This window comes from Panthera pardus, unplaced genomic scaffold, assembly GCF_024362965.1.
Source record: "Panthera pardus isolate Hobbes unplaced genomic scaffold, ASM2436296v1 HiC_scaffold_8, whole genome shotgun sequence".
Taxonomy (NCBI): domain Eukaryota; kingdom Metazoa; phylum Chordata; class Mammalia; order Carnivora; family Felidae; genus Panthera; species Panthera pardus.
In genome coordinates this window covers 149956362-149979234 of record NW_026527013.1, presented here as the reverse complement: position 1 = coordinate 149979234, position 22873 = coordinate 149956362, and the positions used below count along the sequence as shown (strand labels likewise).

At 53.0% G+C, this 22873-nt stretch overlaps 2 protein-coding genes and 1 long non-coding RNA gene across 10 annotated transcripts; 2 read left to right on the top strand and 1 right to left on the bottom strand.

Annotated features, from left to right (window-relative positions):
- CYREN (cell cycle regulator of NHEJ) lies at positions 1 to 4018 on the top strand. 5 transcript variants are annotated; one of them, XM_019452836.2, is made up of 5 exons: positions 1 to 49; positions 882 to 955; positions 1485 to 1765; positions 2026 to 2101; positions 3012 to 4018. In XM_019452836.2, exons 3-5 carry the CDS (start codon positions 1626 to 1628, stop codon positions 3264 to 3266), a joined length of 471 nt encoding a protein of 156 aa, XP_019308381.2. In that variant the 5' UTR covers positions 1 to 49; positions 882 to 955; positions 1485 to 1625; the 3' UTR covers positions 3267 to 4018. The 5 variants fall into 5 exon arrangements, with proteins under 5 accessions (XP_019308381.2, XP_019308379.2, XP_053753281.1 ...); XM_019452834.2 differs by lacking the exon at positions 1 to 49 and adding an exon at positions 191 to 304; XM_053897306.1 differs by lacking the exon at positions 1 to 49 and adding an exon at positions 197 to 304 and having other exon boundaries at positions 882 to 956; positions 1613 to 1765.
- TMEM140 (transmembrane protein 140) lies at positions 3902 to 18069 on the bottom strand. 3 transcript variants are annotated; one of them, XM_019452832.2, is made up of 3 exons: positions 17850 to 17958; positions 7293 to 7388; positions 3902 to 5383 (listed from the first exon to the last, which is right to left on the bottom strand). In XM_019452832.2, exon 3 carries the CDS (start codon positions 5344 to 5346, stop codon positions 4792 to 4794), a length of 555 nt encoding a protein of 184 aa, XP_019308377.1. In that variant the 5' UTR covers positions 5347 to 5383; positions 7293 to 7388; positions 17850 to 17958; the 3' UTR covers positions 3902 to 4791. The 3 variants fall into 3 exon arrangements, with proteins under 3 accessions (XP_019308377.1, XP_019308374.1, XP_019308376.1); XM_019452829.2 differs by lacking the exon at positions 7293 to 7388 and having other exon boundaries at positions 17850 to 18069; XM_019452831.2 differs by lacking the exons at positions 7293 to 7388; positions 17850 to 17958 and adding an exon at positions 5952 to 7275.
- Positions 18070 to 18085: 16 nt separating this feature from the next.
- LOC109269044 (uncharacterized) lies at positions 18086 to 21620 on the top strand. Of its 2 annotated transcripts, none has more exons than XR_002080915.2 (3): positions 18086 to 18242; positions 19321 to 19428; positions 20172 to 21620. It is a non-coding gene; the product is annotated as an uncharacterized LOC109269044 (long non-coding RNA). The 2 variants fall into 2 exon arrangements; XR_002080914.2 differs by having other exon boundaries at positions 19316 to 19428.
- The last annotated feature ends 1253 nt before the right edge of the window (positions 21621 to 22873 follow it).

Below are 22873 nucleotides of genomic sequence, written 5' to 3'. Positions count from 1 at the left end.
GGCGGAGGAGGTGCGCGCGGGGCCGAGCCGGGTCCCTCCGGCCTGCCAGGTGTGGGTGGGGTGTGGGTCCGCCCCGCGCCGCCTCTCGGGCCCGCCCCGGAAGCCGAGAGCCGCGCGCGGGCCCGGGAGGCTGGAGGGCCGGGCCGGAGGGGCGCGTGGTCCGGGACTCGGCTCCGCCCCGCCGTAGCCGAGCGACGGGGCCGCGAGGCTGCGGGCCCGGAGGAGGCGGTCCCGGCCGTTCCCGCGGCCGGCGAGGCCTCACGTGGCTGTCCACGTGCTTCCGCTCCGCCCTCGTCCCCCGCAGGTTGGCACGCGTCTCGCCGCGGCCCCGGTGGCGCAGGGTCCTCGAGAGCGGGGCGGGCCTTGCTTGGGGAGCGCCGGGCACGTCACGAGCCGGCGGGGCCGGGTTTCACCCAGGTAGCGCGGGCTCTGCCCGGCTTCGCGGGCTCCCCGCGCCGGGCCTCTGCGCTTCTCGGAGCCCCGGCAGCGCGGCGGCCCTTAGGCACAGGGTTCGGCCTGCAGCACCCGGCTGCGAGGCCTGGCTGGCCGTTCCGGTTTTTTTTTTTGGAAGCTTGGGCACATTGCTGTCAGTTCCTCGTTTGTAAAAATGGGCTTGATAATATCTGCCTGCGGGTGGAATAAATGTCGGTGTGCCTGGCGGTTAGCAGGGCTCGGGTAGTTGTGGGAACAGTCGGCTATCATCACTGCCTGAATTTTGACAGCAACCAGGTACACTGGCCAAGCTCTGCCCTCTGGCCGGACAGGTTAGGATGACGTCATGCTCATTTTTTTTTCTTAAGTTGTAAACAGTCTTCTAAGATGAGCAATAAATGACTGTGATTCAGAGAGGGATCGCTTATTCATGGTTGACCCTTTTCTAGGCAAACCTCTGCTCCAGTAAGAGCCTCCCTAGGCGGAGCTGGACTGCTTTCAGAGTGGACTGCCAAGTGGAAGGGTGAGACTTGCACCCCGAGTCCCTGGGTGGGGACTGAGCTGTAGGGGGAGGGGCTGTGGCGGTGGTAAGTGGGGGTGGGGAGAAGAGAGACCAGGTTAGATGAGACAGGCTGTCAGGGCACCTTCTGGATTACCTCCTTCCTGGAGCAGGTCCGGTTGTGGTTCCTAATCCCTACTGCTGGCTAAAATCTGGCCACCCAGAAGTATTTTTGGATTAAGGGAGGGAGTGTTGGCCATTTAAACCTTGCGGGGAATCAAAATGGTCTTGGAGTTGTCTGTAACCACACTAAGGTAGAGGAAATGAGAAGTCTGGAGTTGGGGAGATGAGGGAGAGATCATGAGAGAGATTTTCAGGGTAGGCTAGGCACCCTGGGGACAGCGAGCATCTTGGATGGCAGGGAGAAGGGGAATGGGCCATCTTAGTCTCCTGGGGCCTGCTGTCCACCTCTGGCCTGTCCTGACCAGTAATTTCAGCTGGTGACTGGAAGTATTCCAGCTTATTAGAGCTCACTGGACTTTGTTCTTTGTAGGATTTCAAGCGTGACTCCCATGCAGGACAAACAGACCTAAAGTTCCTGGTCGGATGAGAGTGGGGTTCCCCGTCCTGAATTAGAAAAGCAAGTCATTAAGCCTGGGCCCTGACTCGTCTTCCTTCATGAGAGAAAAGAGAGATGGAAACCTTCAAATCTGGGGATAAAAAGAGGGTCCTTCCCACATGGATGACAGCCCAGGTGGCCGAGAAGAGAAAAGTGCCCGTGAAGACCCCGAAAGCGAGGACATCGGCAGCAATGCCAAGGGCTGCTGCCGCAAGGTGGGACAACTTCCGGTCGGGGTCCTGGAGAATGAGGAGGGAGGGAGGGTTTGGAGGCGTCACAGTTGCTGGGGCTGAGTCTTGCGGTGCGGGCAGAACGGTGAGGTGGGGGGGGAGGTGGGGTTTCAGCCCCACAGAGGTGCGCGTGGCAAATCGGGAGGCCTGGGAATGGGACTCTTGCCCTCATTTTCTACCCCCTCGTGAGACCTGAGACCCGAGACCCGTCTGTCCCCATCTGTAGCATCATGCCTTCCTTTCAGACTTCCTGCCACGAGGACTGTGTACTGCATGAGTGAAGCCGAAATGGTGGATGTCGCCCTGGGGATACTGATTGAGGTAAAGTCCACTGTGTCTCTTCTTATTCTCACGACCAGAAACCGGACCGGGCCCTTGGTTAATGGCAATAAAGGAGACGCCCTGCATTCTCAGTCGGCCTTGGGGAGCCCTGTCATTTGTCATCCCCCTTCGTCCAGCTGTCCCTTGTCTAGCGCTTCTTGTGCTCCCCTTGGCCTCTCCCCACGTGCGGTGTCACTGAATGTTTGGGGCTGGACACCTGGGGAGGGAGTAGTCGTGGGTGGGAGAGCAGCTGTCTCTGGGTGACTGTGTGTGGTATGTGGAGGGGACGGAAGTTTTTCACTGCTACGTCCCCTGAAGGGTCTCGGGTGGGTGAGGTGACTTCTCAGCCGAATGCCACCCAAGTCTCCTGGCTTTTGAAGCGAACAGTAACTGCCACCTTAGTGTTGTGGAGTACTTTCTAGTTGACCAGGTGCTTTCCTAGGTTGTTGCCTCATTTAACCCTTGCAATAACCCGGTGATAGTGATTGCAGGTATTACTGTCCCCATTTTACAGATGGAGATATTAACACCCAGGGACTTTCCCATAGTTACACAGCCGATAAGTGACAGAACGTAGGCCCACACTCAAGTTTTGTACCCGTGGTCCTTCCGTTCTGTCACCCCCACCTTTCCAGATACGCTTTTCCTATTTTTCTTTTCCACTCTGCCATTCCTCAGGCCCCTGCCCGCCTCTCTCCCAAGGGGGTCTTGACTTCTTCGGGAGCTGTGAGGGGTCGGGAGCTGTGAGGGGTCGCCGGGGGTGGAGAGGGGGAGGCTCTGATTTGGGGCGGTGCTCGAGCCCGTCACACGCTTCACAGTGGCTTCCGCATGTGTTCTGCGTCGCCGGCGGTTATTTCATTCGGGAAATAGCACGATGTCTGTTTTGCCCCTCATTTCTCCTACCCCGCAGGCCCGGAAACAGGAACAGCCCTTGGAGCCACCGACTCCGGCTGGCGCTGATAAGCCGGAGCTGTCCCAGGCCCACTCCGCTTTGTCACCGTCACCGAGCTCTCCTGGGAGAAGTGAGGACGAGGAGAATGAAAAAGACGCCCTTTCTCCAGGCCACAGCCCTCAGGGGCCCGCGGGGTCTGACTCTGCCCGCAGCAGAAGCCCCGAGGAGGACGAGGACATGTTAAAATACGTCAGGGAGATATTTTTCAGCTGAACGGACAGGCTTCCCAGGACTTTCTACCCAGAGCGCTGGAGGAAGCCGGCCTCCCCTCCCGCCCGGGGCCTGCCGGCCGCTCCCGCTCCTCCCCTCGTCCGCTCCTCCCTGGCAGGCAGTCACCTCCTTGGGGAGCTGCCCTGTTGAGTGTGTGCACGTGAGGAGTCCAAATGCGCTTCCGTCAGAAGTTCTCCCTGCGCTGTGCCTTCTCCAGTCGGAGGCCGTGGTTTTATTGGCCTTCCAGGTCCAGGGAAGGTGGGGACATGGTGGCCAAACTTATTGGAACCGAAGAGCCAACTTAATAATTTTCAACAAAAAAGAGGCATTGCTGCTAAGTGCAGTGGAATCCCCACCGTCTGGTCCCCCTGATCTCTCCCGAAGGAGGACGGCTGTTCTGAACACAGTTCCCGTCACTCGCGCAGCCCGCCCGCCCCCCCCCCCCCCAGGCAGCTGCCCCGCCCACAGCGCTCTGCTCTGTGTGGGATATTGAAACCCCGTGTGCAGATCGGAAGCCCCCCTCCCCCAGGCGGCCACCGTCCTGCCACTTGGCGGCTCAGCCTCAGTCCCTGGGCAGTTGTAAAGCGCCAGTGGGACGGGAGCCCTGCGAAGACCCTAAAGACAAGATCACGCCAGAGTCCGTGTTTCTGACTCTATTCAGTGTGGTTTTTGACAGGCACAGAATGAGGCAGTCATTTGCTGTATACGTTTTCCAATATATAGGTGCTGAAAAATACAAACAGTTCCCCAGTGTGCGAGCTGTGTTTATGTCCTTTCCAATTCTGGGTGGAGAAGCGAAGGCCTCGACATCTGTATGGAACCCCTCAGTTCTTTTCACCTTCCTCCTGCCCAGGGATTCGGCATTTTGTGTTCCCAACTCCCAGGTCACATGCTGGGAACGATTTGCCAGCTGACGCCCCTGCCCTGTCTGGCTTCAGGTCTGGGAGACTTTTCGGGAGAACCTTCAAAGCCACCAAGGCTTGTCTTTGTGCCCACGTGTTCTGTCTTTAGTGACTCCCTCAGGGATCACTCGTGGGCCTTTGGGAGACGGGCTCATGGCTTCACACCCACCGTGGGGAGGGGGAGCCTGCTAACCAGGGCCCCAGGGACGCTGAGGTGCACTCTCTCATAACGTCCCCCCTTTGTTGCCATGAACCTTCACTCGGTTCCAGTGTGACATGTGGCTAATTATCCTAGCAATCAGGCCTCGTGATGGGAATCCTTATGTCAAAGGAGTTCTCGTGACAATGAGCTTTTTGTGGTGTGTCCTTGGGAACCTCGGAAGTCCCAAAGGATGGACAGCCCCACGCTAACAAGCCGCAGGTACCGCGGCTGCCACTGCTGCGCCCTTGGCCTTCTCGGCACTGGGTACCCCCACCTCCTCCGCGGTGGGTCCCGTCTGCCAGAGCTTGAGGCCGGCATTTGCTATGAAACAGGCTGAGAAGACATGCCAGCCCATGAGTTTTCCGGCACCTTCTCTGAGCATAGTTCAAACTGAACTCTTGCCATCGTGAGCCTCTCGACGGAACTAGCAGCTGTCAAGCTTGACCTTGTCCTCTGCTCTCTGAGGGAACACACACATGGCCATAAGCAAGAGGAGGAGTAAGGCCTGGGCGGTGCCCAGAGCCAGAAACCCAGGCTCCAGGAGGGAGAGCCGGATCCACTTCCACGTGTAGGTGAGGAAGAGGCCCAGGCCGCTGGCCAGCAGCATGGAGGACGTCGCCAGGAAGCCCCCCGCCAGCCGCCACTCTGCCTCGTTACTGTTGCACCAGGCCAGGAAGAGGGGCAGGGGGACGAAGAGCGTGAAGACCAGGGCCCCGTACACACCGAGCCTGGCCAGGGCCAGGCCGACCCGCGGCACCCCCAGGGCCTCCAGCTCAGGGAACTGGCGGCACTGGAGGGAGCCGGTGCCCTCGTTCCACAGGCAGAAGTTGTAGAAGCCGATTCTGAGGTTGGGCGAGTCCACGAGGTTGCCGGCCTTCCAGAGGAGAGCGTAGAACAGCAGGAAGATGACCGCCACCGTGACTGTCATGATGCCCAGGAACAGCAGCTGCTTGCCCCGCCTTGGCCTTGGGAGGGTCATCGTCTCCTGCCCTTTTGCAGGCCGCCTTCCGGGGCACCTGAGGGAAGTCACACCCGTGAATGTCCGGCCTCCCTCCCGGTTTCCTCACAAGCTCGCCTTCTCCCTTCTGGAATCCCATAAACACCTGTGGCAGCCTTCCCTCCAACCCCAGCGGGAACAGGAAGTCAGAGGGAGCCTGCAGGCGGGATGCACTTGGTAAGTCACCGCGAGCCCCCTCTCTGGCCTCGTTCAGGAGGAGGGTCTCCCCCCGCCTCTGAGTGCCGGAAAGCGGTGACAATGATGGATGCCCTTTGAACAAAGGCTTTGCTGCCCTTTAAACACCACAAGCCCCTGGACATGTTTGTGAGGGAGTTTCTCAGATCCTTTCGAGGGTGGGTTTGTCTGGGGTGAGGGAGGAGGCTCGCTGTCCCTGGGGGCCTGAAGGAGGAGGAAGGCGCTAGAGGCACAGGGCGGCTGTCAGTCCGCAGCACCCCCCCAGGGGGCAGACCCGGCACATCGGAACTTCCAGGTTGGGGTGGGGCACTGGTGTGTTCTAGAAGCCCTGTAGCCTGTTCTAACACAAGCTGGGGGGGGACGAGGTCTGCTAGACTTCTCCGGGAGCTTACCTGCCCTGCTCTGGGAGTCATTACTTGGTGAAGGCAAGAGGCCACCTGCTCATGAAATCACACAGTAGCACTGGCTACCTTTTTAGTGTCTCCGATTTTTTTTCCTGAGAACAGGAATCATAGAAATCTTGGAAAATAATACGTAAAAGAAAAAAATACATAAAAAAAAAACCTCTTATCCCACCACGTACGTAGAACCACTGTTAATTTCTTACCAATATTTTTTTCCTATGCGCTGATGTGTTTTTAAATAGTCACACTGTTGACCACAATGATTTTCTCGCTGAATATTATGCACATTTTTCAAAGCTGTTACATAGCCTGCAAAAACATGTTTAATGGCTGTGTGATAGTTCGTGTCGTAGATTTATCCGTCCCGCCATTAGACAGATTGTTTCCATTTTTTACTATTATAAGTGACAGTTAAGGAAGATGCTTGTATGATTCTTGGTTGGAATCTGATTTTTCCTTCAGCTAGATATCTAAAGTGGAGCCAAAGGTAGAAATACTTTTGAGTGATCTTACTGCATATTGCCAAATTGATCCGCAGAAAACTTAATTGTAGTCCCCGTAAAATAGTGTACACCGTCCTCATCGTATTTGAACAGTCTTTTCACTATGATTTTAATCAGAAGGACTTCTCCAAATTGCTCTTCTACCACAGTAGTCTGCCTGCGATACCTTTGTATTTGTAAAGTTTCCACTACCGAACAAAATAGCCATTTGCATGCCAAAGTGCCACTAGCCTTCCAAGACACAAGGTGCTGGGGACAAAGGACGGAGGGCCATCCTGTCAGTGCACCCAGCCTGGGGCGCCAGGTGGTTTCCTGCAGCCAGCCAGCGGTGGCCCCGGGGAGAGGCTCAGGGGACGTGTCCAGCCCTGGGGGGCGGCTTCTGAAGGGAGCAGCCGCTCCCTCGTTCCCTCCGCTGGCTGGAAGGAAGGTGCGTCCCACCACATCCCATCTCGGTTCTGCTAGAACAGGAAGTGCCCCGAGGGAGAAAGAGAACAAGTGTGAGGGAAGAGGAGATGGGCCCCGCTGAGGGAGAGGGCGCTGCACCAACTACCACAGACTGGGCAGCTTATAAACCAGACATTTATTTCCCCCAGCTCGGGGGGCGGGGGCGGAGAAGTCCAAGATCAAGGGACTGGCTGATTTGGTGTCTGGTGTGCCCCCTTCTTGGTTCGTAGAGGGACATCCTTCCCCAGTGTCCTCACATGGTGGAAGGGACAAGGGAGCTGTCTGGGGCATCTTTATTTTTTTCTGGGACCTCTTTCACAAGGGCACCGATTTCATTCATGAGGGCTCTGCTCTCAACCTCATCACCTCCCAAAGGCCTCACTTCCTACTGTCATCACCTTGGAGGGTTAGGTTTCAACGTACGAAATTTGAAGGACACAGCGATTCACTCTATAGCAGGTGGCTCCCTTCAGAGGACCTGAGTCAGTGCAGACAATGAGAATAAAGATTTGTCAGCAAGCAACTCCTTTGACCGAGAGCCGGGACAGCACCTTGGGGGGAGGCCGGTGCCCGTCAGAACAGAAACATACACCTGTGCCTGCAGTGAGGTTTTGAACTCCTGTCGCCACCGTCCACCAAGGGCCTCAGCCCCTGGCTTCTCCTTCAGGGGAGCTCGGCAGGGAAGCGCCGAGGTGGCAGAGAAGGGCCATCCCGCGGAGGCCCTGGGACCTCCCGCTACCCCCCTTGCAACAGCAAGGCTTAGCAGGTATGGAAAGGTGTCTTTGGTCCGTGCCTTGTGAGAGTAGCATAGCCGAAGTTCTAGCTGGCCCAGCCCACGGTGCGGGAACATCCCCGGCAGTAGGTGTTCTGTACGGTTTTCGTATTTCACAAATACTTGTAAAAACCTGTATCTACGTTTTTAGTGGGTTTAGGTGTTTCAGGGTGCGGGATGGATTTCCAGGGCTGGAACCCCGATTTGTGCGCGTGTGCCGTAGCAGATGAACTTTGACTTGCCTCCGTTGGTTGGGAGTGCAGGTGGCCTTACGTGGATGTTCTCTCTTCTTGCCCCTATTTCAGGCCTGTTACAGTTGGGTTCAAAAAAATCGCTATTTTTAAGCATTTTTGACTTGAAGACAGAGCCAGGTTCAAAAGGCGTGGCGGCCTGAGGACATCGTATCAGCCAACTCTGGCTGTGGCTCCCAGGCGACCGGCCTTTGTTTTTGACTTCCTGCCTTTCTCTCAACTGCCCTTTGGGAGGGTTTCAGTAGAGAGTGAAACAAAATAAAACCGGACCTGGAAAGCCCAGGAGCACAGATATGGGGAAGGTGGTCGCCCCTCGTTCCCCTTCTTCTCCCCCGTCTTTATAGGCACAGAATTCAGCTCCAACGCCTGGAGCTTGGGGCTCAGCGCCACTGGGCAACTTTGAACTTGTACTGGCAGTTAATTCTCTGTAGGGGGCGCCTGCTCCCGGTGCTCTCCACTCTGGCTGTGCTCAGGCGGCCCCCAACCCCATCTGCCCTCTCTCTCTCTCCCTGAAACTCCTGAGGTCTTGCCCTGCCCCCTGCCTCCAAACCCTACTGATCCCCGCCCCCTTTATCCACTTGGCCGTCTGTCTTATCCCCTGAACGGTGCCTGACACACAGAAGGAACTTCTTGTTAAGAAAGAAGAAAGGAAGAGGGGGGAGAGAGAGAGAAAGAATGAAAGATGGAAGGAAGGAAAGAAAGAAAATTAAAGCAAAAGTAAAGCCAAGCCCTGTGGTACCCCTCAGTTATTGCGCGTGTACATCTTGTGTGCGTGTCCTGACAAGCCAGCAGGCTTCCTGAGGCGAGGGGCCGTGTTTCGTGTGTCAGACACACTCAGCACGGCGCTGGGCTGGCTGCTCCCCGTGTCCCATCAGACATCCGGACAGACTTCAGGACCTCAGGGACCGAGAGGCTGGAGGCTGGTCGCAGCTTCTTCGTCTAAACATTTCGTAGCGGATGCCTCTGGACGTTCCGTCGGAAAACCCCGTGGCGCTCTTCTCTGTTGTCCTAAGAGCCCACCCTGGCTTTCGTGGCTTTTGACAATGCGCATAATCTCGTTCTCGCCACCACGAGCTTTTGAATTCCCTTTCATGACGAGCCTTGCCTCCTTCAGAGGGTGAACCAGCAGGCTGCTGCGTCACTGCTGCCATTTTTAGCTGAACTTTTTCCTGTTTATAAGAAAGCCACACGTGATGATGGTAGAAAAGTGGAAAAATATGTGAGTGACCAAAACTCATCTGTAACTTTGGGTTGTAGAAACCACCACTCTCAATGCATTTCCTTCCGTCATGTTGTTTTACACGGTCAGGCTCATGCGAATATATGTGTTTGCATCCTGCTTTGTCAACATCATTACGGCGTGAGCATGTCCCTATGTCACGAGAAGTGTTTCCTGCACGATGGTTTTCGTGGCTGCCCGTACTTTAGGACATTACTTTGTAAGACTGGACACAACGCTGTGGCGATGTTTGTGAATCACCGTCCCTTACTGTTGGCACTCGCTTCTCAAGACGCCTCAAGTGCCATGGCTCTCCTGAGTCACAGAATCAAAAGGAACTTTACGAACTGTCCTAGTGCCTTCGTTCCCTTTCCCGGAGGCAGGTTTGTAGCTCCGGTCTCCATCTCCCGAGTATACTTGGCACCTGTCTGTGATCTGTGAGAATACCCGTCCACGTGATTGTATATATATATATATATATATATACACACACACACACAGTATATGTATATATTATATATATAGTATATATATATATATACACAATATATGTGTGTGTGTGTAAATATATATACACATATATATACACAATATATATGTGTGTGTGTGTATATATATATATATATATATATATATATATATATACAGCCCCCCTGCGACTGTCTCTCATGCCAGGCAACCGCTCACTCACCACCCGTGGAAATTCTACTTCGCTCATTAAGTGTTTGGTGAACTCTCAGAGTGAGCCCCGCGGAGGGGAACGGAGTGCCCACGAAGAACGTCCCCTTCAGAGTCCCCCTCTAGGAGCGTGGGGACTAGACTGGAACTTCTGAGTTCTTCCACCGGGAATATATCGTATGTTCTACCTGGAGGGGTGTATATGTTCCGGAATGTGCTACCAAGGATGACTTCTGCCCAGGGTGCCCTCTTTCCACGGCAACCTCAATGACGACCTGGTATTCTTCCTGCTCCTTTAGGAACAGGACACCTCGATACTGTCCCCTCTTGGACCTCTCCTGTTAGCCTCGCCCCTCACCCCCTCCCTCAGCTTCGGCTACAGTGGCTTCTTCCTTATTTTCCAAGAACTTAAGGCAAGTCAGGACTTCCATGCTTGCCATTTTCTCTGCCCGGAATGCTCTTCTGTTATTACACGCCTCCCTTGGGCCTCTCTGCTCAACCGTCCCTTTCTTACGGAGGCCACCCCTGGTTAGCGTCTCCACCTGTGACAACCCCTCCACCGTCCCCACAGCTCATACTGCCTGTGCCCCTTTCCTGCTCTCTCCCCATAGCTCTGGTGCCATCTAACATTCTCAACATTTCTTGTCCCCCCCGACCCCGGTCCCCAGTAGACTGTAACCTCCATGAGGGCAAGGACTTGTATCTGCTGCTCATTTTTATGTGTCTGTGGTTAGCTGGTCTGTTTATCTGTCAAAGACCTATCTTTCACTGTTCCGTCCCCCACGCCCGGGACTACGGGCCACACGGGAGGCACTCAGTAAAAGCCTGTTAAAGGACACGCGAGTGACTGAATGAACGTCAGCAACGGCACACAGAGTTGCTCAGACCCCTCCCTGTGTCGATTTTTTCCATCTGCTTCCCTGTCCTGGTTCCTCCTCCTTCTGGCCCCTCCCTCTTCTTCCTGGTTTCTAAACGTGAGCTCTCTACAGGATTCTCCTCTCAGATACGTCACGTAGGCCTACAGCTGTGAGAGCCGCACACCGAGAGCCCCGACGACGGACATGAGATGTGGGGACAGCGGAGGTCAAGGGCACACCCACGAGCGGTCCCTACTGGGGCCCCCAGGACCGCGTGGTAGAAACTGATGGTATCATTTTGTTGTCAGAACAGAACAGAAGCTTGAAAGAAAAAATGGCGAGCTGATGAGGTTGTTACTAGTTGTAAATTCATCTCCCGGCCTTCCTTTTCACTCGTGATTTAAGAGAGCTCTAGGGGACAACAGAGGGAAGAACTTGTTTTGAGAATTCTCTTTGACCAGTGAAGGCGTCCAGGGAGAAATCGGGTTTGACTGAGAGTTTATTAATAGTTAAAAACAGATTTCAGAAGCTCTTTGGGCATTTACTCTGTGCCAGGCCCTGTGCCGAGCACTTAGTAGGTACCATTTTATTAAGTTCTTACGGCAACCCTGTGGGAGCAGGTTTACGATTGCCATCCCCATTTTCCAGAGGAGTAAAACCGAGGCTCGGTGAAGGTCAGGAGCTTCCCCAAGGTCCCCCGGCCAGTGGCCAGTGACAGTCCATCAGGCAGGCTTGTCGTAATCATCTAGAACCTGCCTCCACTGAATTGTGCGCGTGCCCGCTGAGGCCTGGCGGACGCTGTTGTCGTTATTGGCTCTTCGTGCGGTGGAGACCATGTGGAATTGAGCGTTCTGGGCATACACTCTGCAGCTGTGTGTCCAGGGTTCAAATCCCAGCTCTACCATTGACTTAACATCCCAGCGCCTAACATTCCCATCTGTAAAATGGCTACAATAGAATTTATCTTGTAGCTTATGTACAGCACGTGGAACGTGACCTAGTAAGTACTGTGTCAGTCATTATTGTCATGGAGAAGAAACTGGAACTCGGGGAAAGGAGCCCGGCCGCGGTGCGGCCCTAGAGGAGACAGACGGTGCCTGCGTCCACCTGCCGAGCTCCGCTGGGGGACCTGCACCCCAGGGAGCTGTCTTTTGTGCCCTTGGACGCTGATGCGGCCGCCACAGGTGGTGGGGAAGGGCATGGACCCGGGGGCCGAGCGCCCGGGCTCAGGGCCCGTGAGCTCGAGCAGCACCCGGCTCGGCCTCCGGCACCTGCTCCCCCTCCGGACCCCGTCGCTGGCCTGTCCCCGGGGGCTGTGGCGAGACTGAGGTGTGGCAACTGTCTCCACGCCCGCCCGCCCGTAGGCCGGGTGCGCTGGGCCGGCCCGCTCTGCCAACTGGAGCCCTGACTGTGGAGAAAAGGGAGGTGAGGGAAGAGCAAGGGGAGGGGGGCTGGGGGTGCGGCACCAAGGGGGAGAGAGCAGCAAAGCGGGGGGAATAAAGCGTCCGGATAAAGCCAGAACAGGGTCTGAGCCGAGCAGCCAGCGGCCCTGCCGAAAACCTCCCCGTTGAACACACGCAGGACAGGGTGGCTGGCGGTGTGGGTGCGGCTCTGACAGAAATAAAAAGGGAAGAAGAAAGGGAAATGTGTCATGTTTCCTTTGGCAGAAGCGTGAGCCCAGGTTCTTATTTTTCACAACCGGCCCGCGCTGGTGCGTCCCAAAGGTGCGGAGGCAGCCCCCGGGGGTCGCGCCGCGCTCTGAGGACGGCCAGGCCGGAGGGCAGCTTTGTAGGCAGCGCGTGACATTTGGGTTTGCTTGCCTGTGCCAGGGAAACGAAAAGCAGCTTCACCAGCAGAAGCACGACCACGCCACGAGACCGCCACGCAGGGTCAAAACCGTCCGTCTCCAGACCTCCACGAACACCGAGCCACGGACGTGGGCCGTGTCAGCGGTTCTGTGAATGTTAACTAGCTCTCTGTTCGTTTATTTTGTTGCTTGTTAGCCTCGGCGGCGGGCAGATGATCCAGCTGGGAACGAGGGTCAAAACATAAAAAATCTAGCGGGAGAAAAAATCCTTCATCACAAGAACGCGCCTGCGTCTTGGACCCGTCCTTACTTGGTGTTTTTGTTTGTTTAATGTTTAAACATTTTTTTTAATGTTTATTTAATTCATTTCTGAGACAGAGACAGAGCATGAGCGGGGGAGGGGCAGAGAGAGAGGGAGACACAGAATCGGAAACAGGTCCCAGGCTCCGAGCCGTCAGCACGGAGCCCGACGCGGGGCTCGAACTTACGAACTGTGAAATCACCACCTGAGCCGAAGTCAGATGCCCAACTGACTGAGCCACCCAGGCGCCCCTCCTCACTTGCTTTTTAGTGGCGGGACTCCACAGCTAGCTTATGGGAAGCTAAGGACCCAGAGCAGAGTTTGAGGATAAGTCGTACCAGAAGGCAGGACAGCCTTTGGCTGTCACTCTTGGTTCTCCTGCCCAGCCCTCTCCTGCAATCCCGATAGACATTCACAGCCCCGCTTCTACTGAGGAGGCCAGGGTTTCATCTGGTGACTCCACGAAAGGCACATTTTGGAGAGTTCCCTGAGCCGTAGGCCCTGTGGAATCAGTAGCTCTCAGGGCAAACCAGGAACCTGGCCTCACTGAGCTTGCCTTCCGGTTGAGGACACAAACACCAGTGGTGTACTTTTAAAAAGACCGTTCCAAGTTTTGAAAAGATTTGGGAAGGAAACCAACAGGATGAAACAAAGGAGAGAAGGTGGTGGAAGCCGTGAGTCTAGATTAGTGGGTCAAGGAAGGCCTGTGTGCAGAGGAGACATTTGTTTGAGGCCCGAGGGATGTGACAGAGCCATCCCGAGTTGGGCCTGGGCAAGAGCCCTCCAGGGAGACAGTGCGGCTGTTATAAACACCGGCCTGGGAGAGGATCAGATTTCCGGGGCCGGGGTGGCTGCAGCCCCGTGACTGAAGGGAGGGGACCCAGGTCCCTGGGGGCCTTGTAGGCCAGGGTGAGAGGTGTGGATTTCATCGCTCGACCCGAGTGTTCTATTAACTCCTGTCCCTCTTCCCTCAGACACGAGGCTCTAGGCGTCCAGATGGTGGCGGGCTGAGCGCACAGACAGATCTGTGAGCCAGGACAGACGCGCGGAGGCCAGGGGTCACCTCACACCCGTCCTGCCGGCTGGGCCCTCGGCAAGCACCGAGACCTACTTGGACGTGGCTGGCACTCAACCGTTGGAAGAAGGGGAGGCAAAGAATAATAGACCCAAAGAGTCGGACCTTCAGTTTTGCAAGAGGTCTTTCGAGAGAGAGGCTTCTTCCCCCGTTTTGAAGGGCTTCAAAACACATGCAGATTAACTCAAAGAAAGCAGATCACAGCTAAGCTGAGTAGCAGACCTAGGGGCCCTCCCCCTCTACCCTTCGAGGCCAGTTTCGAGAACCTCGGAAAGCCAGTCTTCGGTCACTCTGACGAGTCTTTGCCTCATCACCCTGCTGGCGTCAGCTGTGGCCTCTGCCTCCCGGTTGCCCGGCTGCCTGAGGAGGGGGCCGAGGCTGCGGTTCCTGCCGCTCTCTGCTCTGCCCGGGGACTTGGCCGTCGGTACCCCCACTGCCCCACTGCTGCCCAGCGGACAGAGGGTACCTCTCCACAAAAGTGCGGGGGACCCAGGGCTCACCTCCCAAAGTCTGTTGAAGTCCAGGTTTGGGCTGACAAAGTGAATTCCTGTACCGGGACCACAAAATGGAGGCGGCCCTGGTGGCCCAGCCCATGTCACAGTTCTAAGCCTAAGTCATGTGAAACACCTGTCAGGGAAACCCAGCCCTCCCCCCCCCCAGCACAACCTTACCCTAGAAAACAGGATCTGCCCGCCTTCTAAGGAAACCCCGACCTCCCGGCCAATCGTGCCCATTCTTTCCCACGTTGCTTCTTCTCTACACAACTGGCTCTTGCCCCAAATCCTGCCAGACTGTTCCATGCTTGGGAGGCTCTGTACTCCCCCAATCCACGGCTTGTCTTCCCTCAGATAAAGGAAGGGTCAGCTCATCGCTCAATTGTTTCCGTTTTGTCCTTTGACAGGGCTGAGAACGCTGAGGTGGCGTGACCCAGGCGCACCGAGTACAGCTCTGAAGATCCCAGTCGCTAATGAGAACATACGGCCCACGTGCCGGAAGATGACATTTGCAGACGCTTGTCACGCTCGTGAAGTCACTTTCGGGTGTACCATTTTGAGGCCTGTGGCAGGCTAGAGTCACTGACGTAGTCGCGGTACCCGGCTCCCGGGTAGATTCCCAGAGATGACTGGGGCGAGATTGGGCCCCAGCCCCCAGAACGGTACCCCCCCAGGGCTACCGGGATGGACAGCTCAAGAGTGGAGTGTCTCAGAAAAGCCACACATGCGGGGTTAATACGTGACCAAAGTCTTAGAGTTCGCTGGAAGGTTTTTCATGAACGGGTGCGGAAGCCGTCGATTAGCTTCCTGAAAGCAAAACTAGTTTAAGTCCTCATGTCCACCTCACATACCAAAGTGAACGCCACATGGATCCAAGAGTGAAATGCCACGAACAGAGGGGAAAAAAAGATCTAAAAACAAGTCAAGATTCGGTTACGAATGAGAAGGAACACTTTGAGCTTAAAAGCAAACTGAAATTACAAAAAAAAAAAAAAAAGTGCAGATTTAACTATTTACAAGAAAGACACATTTCCGTATAACAAAAACAAACTAATAAAAGTAAAAGCCAACGAGTGTGGAAAGCATCTGCAACAGATATGAAATGATTAATATTACCAATATGTCAAATATTCATACAAACGAGTAAGAAAAACATTAACCGTCCGTCAAAACGGACAAGGAACAAAGAGATTTCAGGAAAGGGCTGCCAAGTAGGTAAGTGTAGCTGTCATACTTTCTACCAAATGTGTGGGCGTTTTCCTCCACCAAGCAGTTCTCCGTGACACCAGCGGGTGTCCTACTATTTAAGCCAATTCTGACATTATCTACAGGAAGAGAGTGTCAGATCCTGGGGCTAAGGGTTCAGTCCCCAAAGCCGTCTCCCCTTCCTCCTTCCCGGCTCCTGACCAAGGCTTAGTCACCTGGGCCCGACTGGCGAAACGAATCCCTGGGTGTTGGTGACTGAATCTCCAGCCAGTCTGCCTCCCTGGAGGTTGTGGGGGGTGGGGCTAAAAGTTCCGACCCTCTAATCACAAGACCCTCTAATCACAGGGCTCTTTCTCCCACAAACAAACCCCGTCTGTAGGGACTTTCCAAAAGTCAGCTCATTAGCATAAACCCAGACGTGGCTGGAAGGAGCTCCTTAATGAATAAAGAAGACACCTTTATCGCTATTCACACTTATTCCTAAGTGTTCCAAGGGTTTTGGGAGCTCTGTGCCAGCAAGGGCAACAAAGTCCAAATATATATTCTTATTATATAAATCACTATATCTCATTAACTAACATGAGAAAAAAGGTCTATGCCTTTGTAGCGCAAGCAAAGAAAAGCCAAGTCAAATAACCTGTGAGTTTCCGTATCAAAACTGCGGCTAAGAACTTTGGATGGCACCTAGCTCATGGCAAGGCTAGCCTTGTCATACGGTGACGGTGACAGTGGCCCAAGTGACCCGTAAACATTTGCGCAAACTTTCCAGGAGGCGATTTGGCAATATGCATGGAAACCCTTAAAACCAAAAGACAGTCCTATCTTTTTGGCCTGGTAATTCCACTTAGGGGTTTACCCCAAGGCAGCAATCAGAAATGCAATCAATGGTTTATATACAGGAATGTTCATCACTGCATTTTGCAAAAAACGGGAAGCAGCTTGAATGCCCACCATCGGAATTAAACTGTGACGCGCCAAAGTGGTGAGACTGCAGACTTTAGAAAAGCCAGTCTAAAATCACACTAATAGAGTATGACTGCAAGAAAGAGACTAAGGGAACATTCTAAAATGTTAATGCATCTGTCTCTGGGGGGTGGCATTGTGAACTGTTCTTTTTTTGCCTGAAAAACATTTCCAGAATTATGTGTTGCATTTATGTAAAAGTGAAATGCAGAAAACAAACACAAACGGACTTCGTGATCAGGTAAGGTAAGGCAGGAGTCGGCTGGCGAGAACCTGAGAAAGGGGATTATGTGCAGGATCAAAAGGGATGTCTTATGAACAGATTCTTAGGTCTGGGGCTTGGCGAGGGTTGGGGTGTAGGAAGAAGATACTGAGAAATGCACATTAGTTGTCAGGAGTTGAGAAGGAAAGGAGGAATCACATAATGTGTGTGTGTGTGTGTGTGTGTGTGTGTGTGTGTGTGTTTCTTTCCCAAAGGAACCTTTGATTTTACAGGTGAAGAAGTATAACGGAAGCTATTAAGGAAACAGTCCATATTTAAGAAAATATTTTAAGATCAGCGCTGGCAGGCATGAGAAGCACTGTAGTCTAATGACATAGGCTCTGAATATGTTAGACCCTGTTCAATTCTGAGTCAAGAACACGGGTCTTTCTGACAATCTCAACTCGCGGTGTATGTTTTAAGCACTCAGGGTGTTTCTGTAACTCGGAATAGTAATAGTCGAGCCACTTCGAGTCAGTGACCTGCTTCTGTCTGGCTGCCCGTTTCTGATGAGCAACCCGCCCCGCGGGCCATAAACATCTATTTGCACAGACTTTGCAACACCCTGTCGCCAGGTTATCCCTGTGTGTGTGTTTTTTAAAAATTTTTTTTTAGTGTTTATTTATTTTTGAGAGAGAGAGCAAGCAGGGGAGGGGCAGAGAGGGAAGGAGGCACAGAATCCGAAGCAGGCTCCAGGCTCTGAGCTGTCAGCACAGAGCCGGACCCGGGGCTGGAACCCACGGACTGTGAGATCATGACCTGAGCCGAAGTGGGACACTTAACCGACTGAGCCACCCAGGCGCCCCCATCGCCGCGTGTTTCTAACCGGGTGCGCTGGCAGTCCCCTCACCATCTTGGGGGCCGCAGCCCCCCAGGATGATGGTGGCGGGAGCCGAGGGAAGGAGGGCAGAGAGGCCGGGCGAGGTCACTGGGTGGGGGGGAGCGGGTGTGCGGACACGGCCCGGCGGCGTGGCCCCGCTAGAGCGCGAAAGGCCGGAGCCCACGCTGAGCCCAGACGCAGGCCAGCTGCGCTCCACGCAGGGTGGGTACTTACGAACGAGAAGAGGCAGAACGCACAGGCGCTCGTAAAGAGGACGGGCAGGGAGTCAGGTTTGGCGGAGTCCCCTTTCTCGCTGGCTTCCTAACGCCAGGCTCCGGAGACGGAGCCGAGGCCGAGGCCGGTGGAGAGGGGAAGGGCGGCCGGAGGCCGGCCCGGGCTTCCCACCCGCTCGCGCTTGCAGTTGTGCCCAAGTAAACAGCTCGCTGAAGGTCAGGGCACTGATGCCGCCGACTGGTGTCACATCAGCTGATTTCACTTTCATTTCCTCACTTGCCCGTGGCTCGTGACTTTTCAGAAAAAGGGAACGTAAACAACGTTGTTGTTGTTCACCAGATCGCGTACTTTACCCACGCCAGAGGCGCCCGAGCAGTTGACCGAAGGAGCCAGGTAAGGGTCCTGACGCTCTCACACGACAGCTCCGGAAAGGGAACTGCCCAGGACACTCTCAAAGCTCCCAGTGATTTAGACTCCGAGTAAACACGACCTCCAGTTTTACTCAGAAGGGGCCTTTAAGATCATCTGGTCTAAGATCCCGACCCAGGTCCCCCACCCCCCCCATCCCCCACTGGGAAGCACTCAGGCCCTCTGTCCCCTCCTTTTCAGGAATCCGCGCATCTCTGGCCACAAAACCTTGTGGGCTTAGCGTCCCGCCAGGGGTGTTTGGGCCGGTGCTGGAGCAGCGGGAACATCTCTTCCTTCAAAATAAGAGCTGAACCAAGCTTTTATTTTGTAATCACAGGGGCTCCCGGCCAGAGTTTAAAAATTGCTTCCTTTGCCCACATGACCAGCTGGGAACTCCAATTTGGAGCCAGGCTTGGTTAAGTCAGTAGAAGCTGCCCTAGTAATACTGCAGAAGCCTGGCCTGGCGGGTTTCTTCGGGTTCCTCCCCCGCCCCAACCCCCAGGAGTTCTTTGAACTGCCACATGTTTTCCCCTTTGGAGTTCCTTTAAACTCTAACCCTAGAAAGATGAGGTCTGATGACGCTTTGGGGTCAGGGCTCCCAGCTACAGAGGAGCAAATTATTTAACCAAGCTGAGCGTGAGTTTCTCACCCGCGAAATGGAAGCGTGGCTGCTGTGGGAACCGAGAGAGAGTGTGGAAGTGCTGGGCACTCAGTGCTGGGCAGGTCATGATGGCAGCTGTTACTAGGGGAGGGGCAGAGGGAGAATCCCAAGCAGGCTGACAGCCCCACCGCGGGGCTCAGTCTCGCAAAGTGTGCCTTGATGACCTGAGCTGAAGTCAGGGTCGGCCGCTGGACCAACCGCCCAGGCGCCCCCGCAGCTGTTACTATTTAAAAGCAGAATTTCTAAATATTGAGAGTAACCTTCTTGGTAATGCCTTCAAGGCAGAGACAAAAGGAACTTTTCGGTACGAATATAAAGTAGTTACTCTGAAAATTAAACACCGGTGAGTAAGGAGATGTAGTGGAAGAGGGAGAGAAACATATATTTATTCATTCAGTACAGGTTCCAATGCACATAGTTGTAAGAGAGCCAAACAGAGCTTCAAAGTTCGTTGTGAAAAGCAGCGGCCGCATTCTCCCTTCTTCTCCAGAGCCAAGCACTTTCACCTGGGTAAGCGGATTCTTCAGGTGTTTACCCCAGTTCTCAAAATAACCTGCTTGTCTCCGTGCTCTCTGGTTTCTCAGTTTCAGGCATCATCTACTGACTCTCAGCTTTCTTCTCCCTGATTCCCTGTCCACAAGCATGAGTCTTATCTTCCTCCTCCTTCCAAACTGGTTCTGTTAAGATTTTGCTTAAATCAATATCCAGCGTCTGCACTATTGTAACTATGTAAATACCACACACAGCAGTGGAGTCATGTAGAAAATTGTGATTCCCCCTGCCGCCTTTCCCGGTCTGTTAGTCTTCTCTGGAGATAATTGTCTTAATTCTGTGTTTGCTTGGATTTCTCCGTACTTAATACCGATGCAACCCTCAAAACTTAAATCTTTTTTCAAGAAATGTGTATGAGTGGTGCTTGACCTCTTCCTGAGAAAAGCTCCCCCAGCGCCCTTGAACCCACTTCTGCGCCGGGCTGGGTCTTGACACCCGGCACCCAGCAGTCCTCCTCAAGGACCCTCCCCACCACCCCAGGGATTCCCTCTGCCCCTGTCCTGTGCTGGAGTTCTTATTGCGGGTATCAAAGGCTTTTATCCATTTAGTGTTTATCCTGCCCTTAAACTTGATCAATCAAAGGTCGATCGAGTACAGAATTTTAGGCGAAAATAATTTGCCTGTATAATTTTGAAAGCTTTATTCCATTCCATCTGGCCTTCCTGTTAGTTTTGAGAGTTTAAAACTGGTCTATTTTACAGCTTCCCAGATCGTCTCCTTTCTTGTTCTCAGCCTTGCAGCTTTGTCTTCAGAAACAAAAGTGGTAGAAAAAAAAAACAACACAAAAAAACAACAAACCAACCAGAAATGATTTTTGTGGGTTTTTGAGAAGGAACGAAATTAAATGTGCCCAGCGGCCCCTTGGTGGTTCCGTGGGTAAAGCGTCGACTTCAGCTCGGGTCATGATCTCACTTGGTGGGTTCGAGCCCACCTTGGGCTCTGCGCTTTCAATGCAAAGCTCGTCTGGGATCCTCTGTCTCCCCCTCTCTCTCTGCCCTTACCCCCCCCCCCCCCCCGCTCATGGTCTCTCTCTCAAAAATAAACTTAAAAAAATTAAACGTACCCAGTTTGCCATTCTTAACTGGAAACGTAATTTTTTTTACACCCTGGAGGCTCCTCCTAGCGGTCGTTTCGCGGGCTCCCCCTAGCGGCACAGCGCGTCTGGCCGAGCCTGTTGCTCCCGTCAAGCTCAGCCTCTTCTTCGCTTACCACCCCAACCTCCAGGCTGTGACTGCACCCTCCTCCGGGCGCGAACTTTCCCGCACTGGTCCCCACACACCAGCTGGCTTGGGGAGACCCTCAGAGCTCCCGGTTCTCAGGGCATGCCCCTCCTCCCGGGGCGAATTATCGGAGGCAGTGGCGGCTCCCTCTGGTGACACCTCTGCTGGTGGAGCGATGCCCTGGGGCAGTCCCTCTGGTCTTTTCAGCTCGCTTCCCTCCCCGCCCCGTGAACACGCTCGGGCAAAGGTGACCAGGGCTCCGGCTTTCTTGGCCTGTTGGCTCTGGGGACGAGCCTGTGCCCTCTGGCTGGACGGAGGGAGGGAGGCCCTGACTTCTCGGCGGGGCCCGCCGGAACCGAGTCCCTGCAACACGGAGGTAGGGACTTGAGCAACACTAGCAGCCTGCCCCTCCCGGGGAGACACCGCAGCCCTTGGCTGGGAGCTGGGGGCCGGAGGGTGACTCCCGTGTCCTTGACCACCTGCTCTGGGAGGGGGGAGCTTCCCTCTTGCTGAACTACTGGGAAGGGAGCAGTAGCTATGGCTCAAGTCAGATTTTAGTAACTTTTCTTGAGTGAATGTTTCTCCATCTGTTGTGTGTCCTCATGACGGTTTCTCGAGACTTTACAGGAGGGTTTTTGTTGTTGTTTTGAAGTTTTAGCAGTTATGGTATTCTCGGAGGAGGGGGGGGAGTAGATGGAGGGGCTTCTGGGGCTGCTGTTCTAGAACTGGGTGTCTGCCCCTTGTTTTTTAAAGGGAAAATTTTGACTGAATAAAATCTAAGGACATTTAAGTATTGAAGAATACATGAACAAATCTGAAATGGCAACATTTCAGAAAATTACAAAGTAAGAAACAAATGGTTGTAACTCACAAGTCCTTTCGTCTGTGAATTTAGAACTTTGATAAAAATACTGATAGGTTTAACTGTGATGCCTGTTGTTTGGGTTTTTCAATTTGTTAAAACTAATAATACCAATAAAAGTTTATTGAGGTTACTATTAAGAAGCTACTTTTACAGATTTCTAATAGTATATTGAAATAGTCTTTTCTTTTTTTCCAAATATCCTGCCTGGTTTTGTTAAAATGTTAGTGATGGTTTAAGTAATAGTAAAAAATGTAGTATTTATATCCTTTCATTGTAGGGGACACAATGAAATGGAACTAATGTATCATAATGAAGTTAAACCCATCTATATTAATTCTTTTTAAAGATTATTTATTCATTTTGAGAGAGGGAGAGAGAGAGAGACTGCGAGCAGGGGAGGGGCAGAGAAAGAGGGAGAATCTGAAGCAGGCTCCACTCTGTCAGCACAGAGCCCATGCGGGGCTCGAACTCATGAATCTGCGAGATCATGACCTGAGCTGAAATCAAGAGTTGGATGCTTAACCACCTGAGCCATGTAGGTGCCCCAAAACCCATCTATATTTAAAATGCTTTGAGGAGTTATAATTCTATCAAACATCAATAAGAACAAACAAAAATCAAATAGCAACAGTGAAAGTGTTCAACAGAGGTAAATCTAAATTGCTTTTTTTATGTTTTTTTCCCCAGTTTTACTACGATTGACAAATAAAAATTGCATATATTTAAAGTGTACAACATGATAATTTAGTATACATACACACTGTACAATGATTACCACAATCAGGTTAATTAAGATATCCATCACTTCACTTATTTTTTTTGTGGTGATAACACTTGAGATCTATTCTCTTAAGCAAATGGACAGATGAATGAAGAAAACATGATTATATGTATATATATGTGTGTATATATATATGATTATATGTGTATATATATATAAATCACATTTGTATATATATATATACAAACGTGATTATATGTATATATATGTGTATGTATACACACACACACACACACACACAGGGATCTCCCTTGCCTGTAGGCTTGCTTGAGCCTGTGTTTGGTCAGTGCAGACAATATATATTATATACCCTTATATATATATTGGGCTATCACACAGCCATGAGAAAGAAATCCTGCTATTTGCAACAATGTGGATGAAACTGGAGAACATTATACTAAGTGAAATAAACCAGACACAGACAAATACCGCATGATGTCACTCACATATGGACTCTAAAAAAAAATCAAACCTACAATAATGTAGAATATAGTTGAGTTTATCAGAGGCTGGTTGAGGGGAAAAGGGGAGATAGTT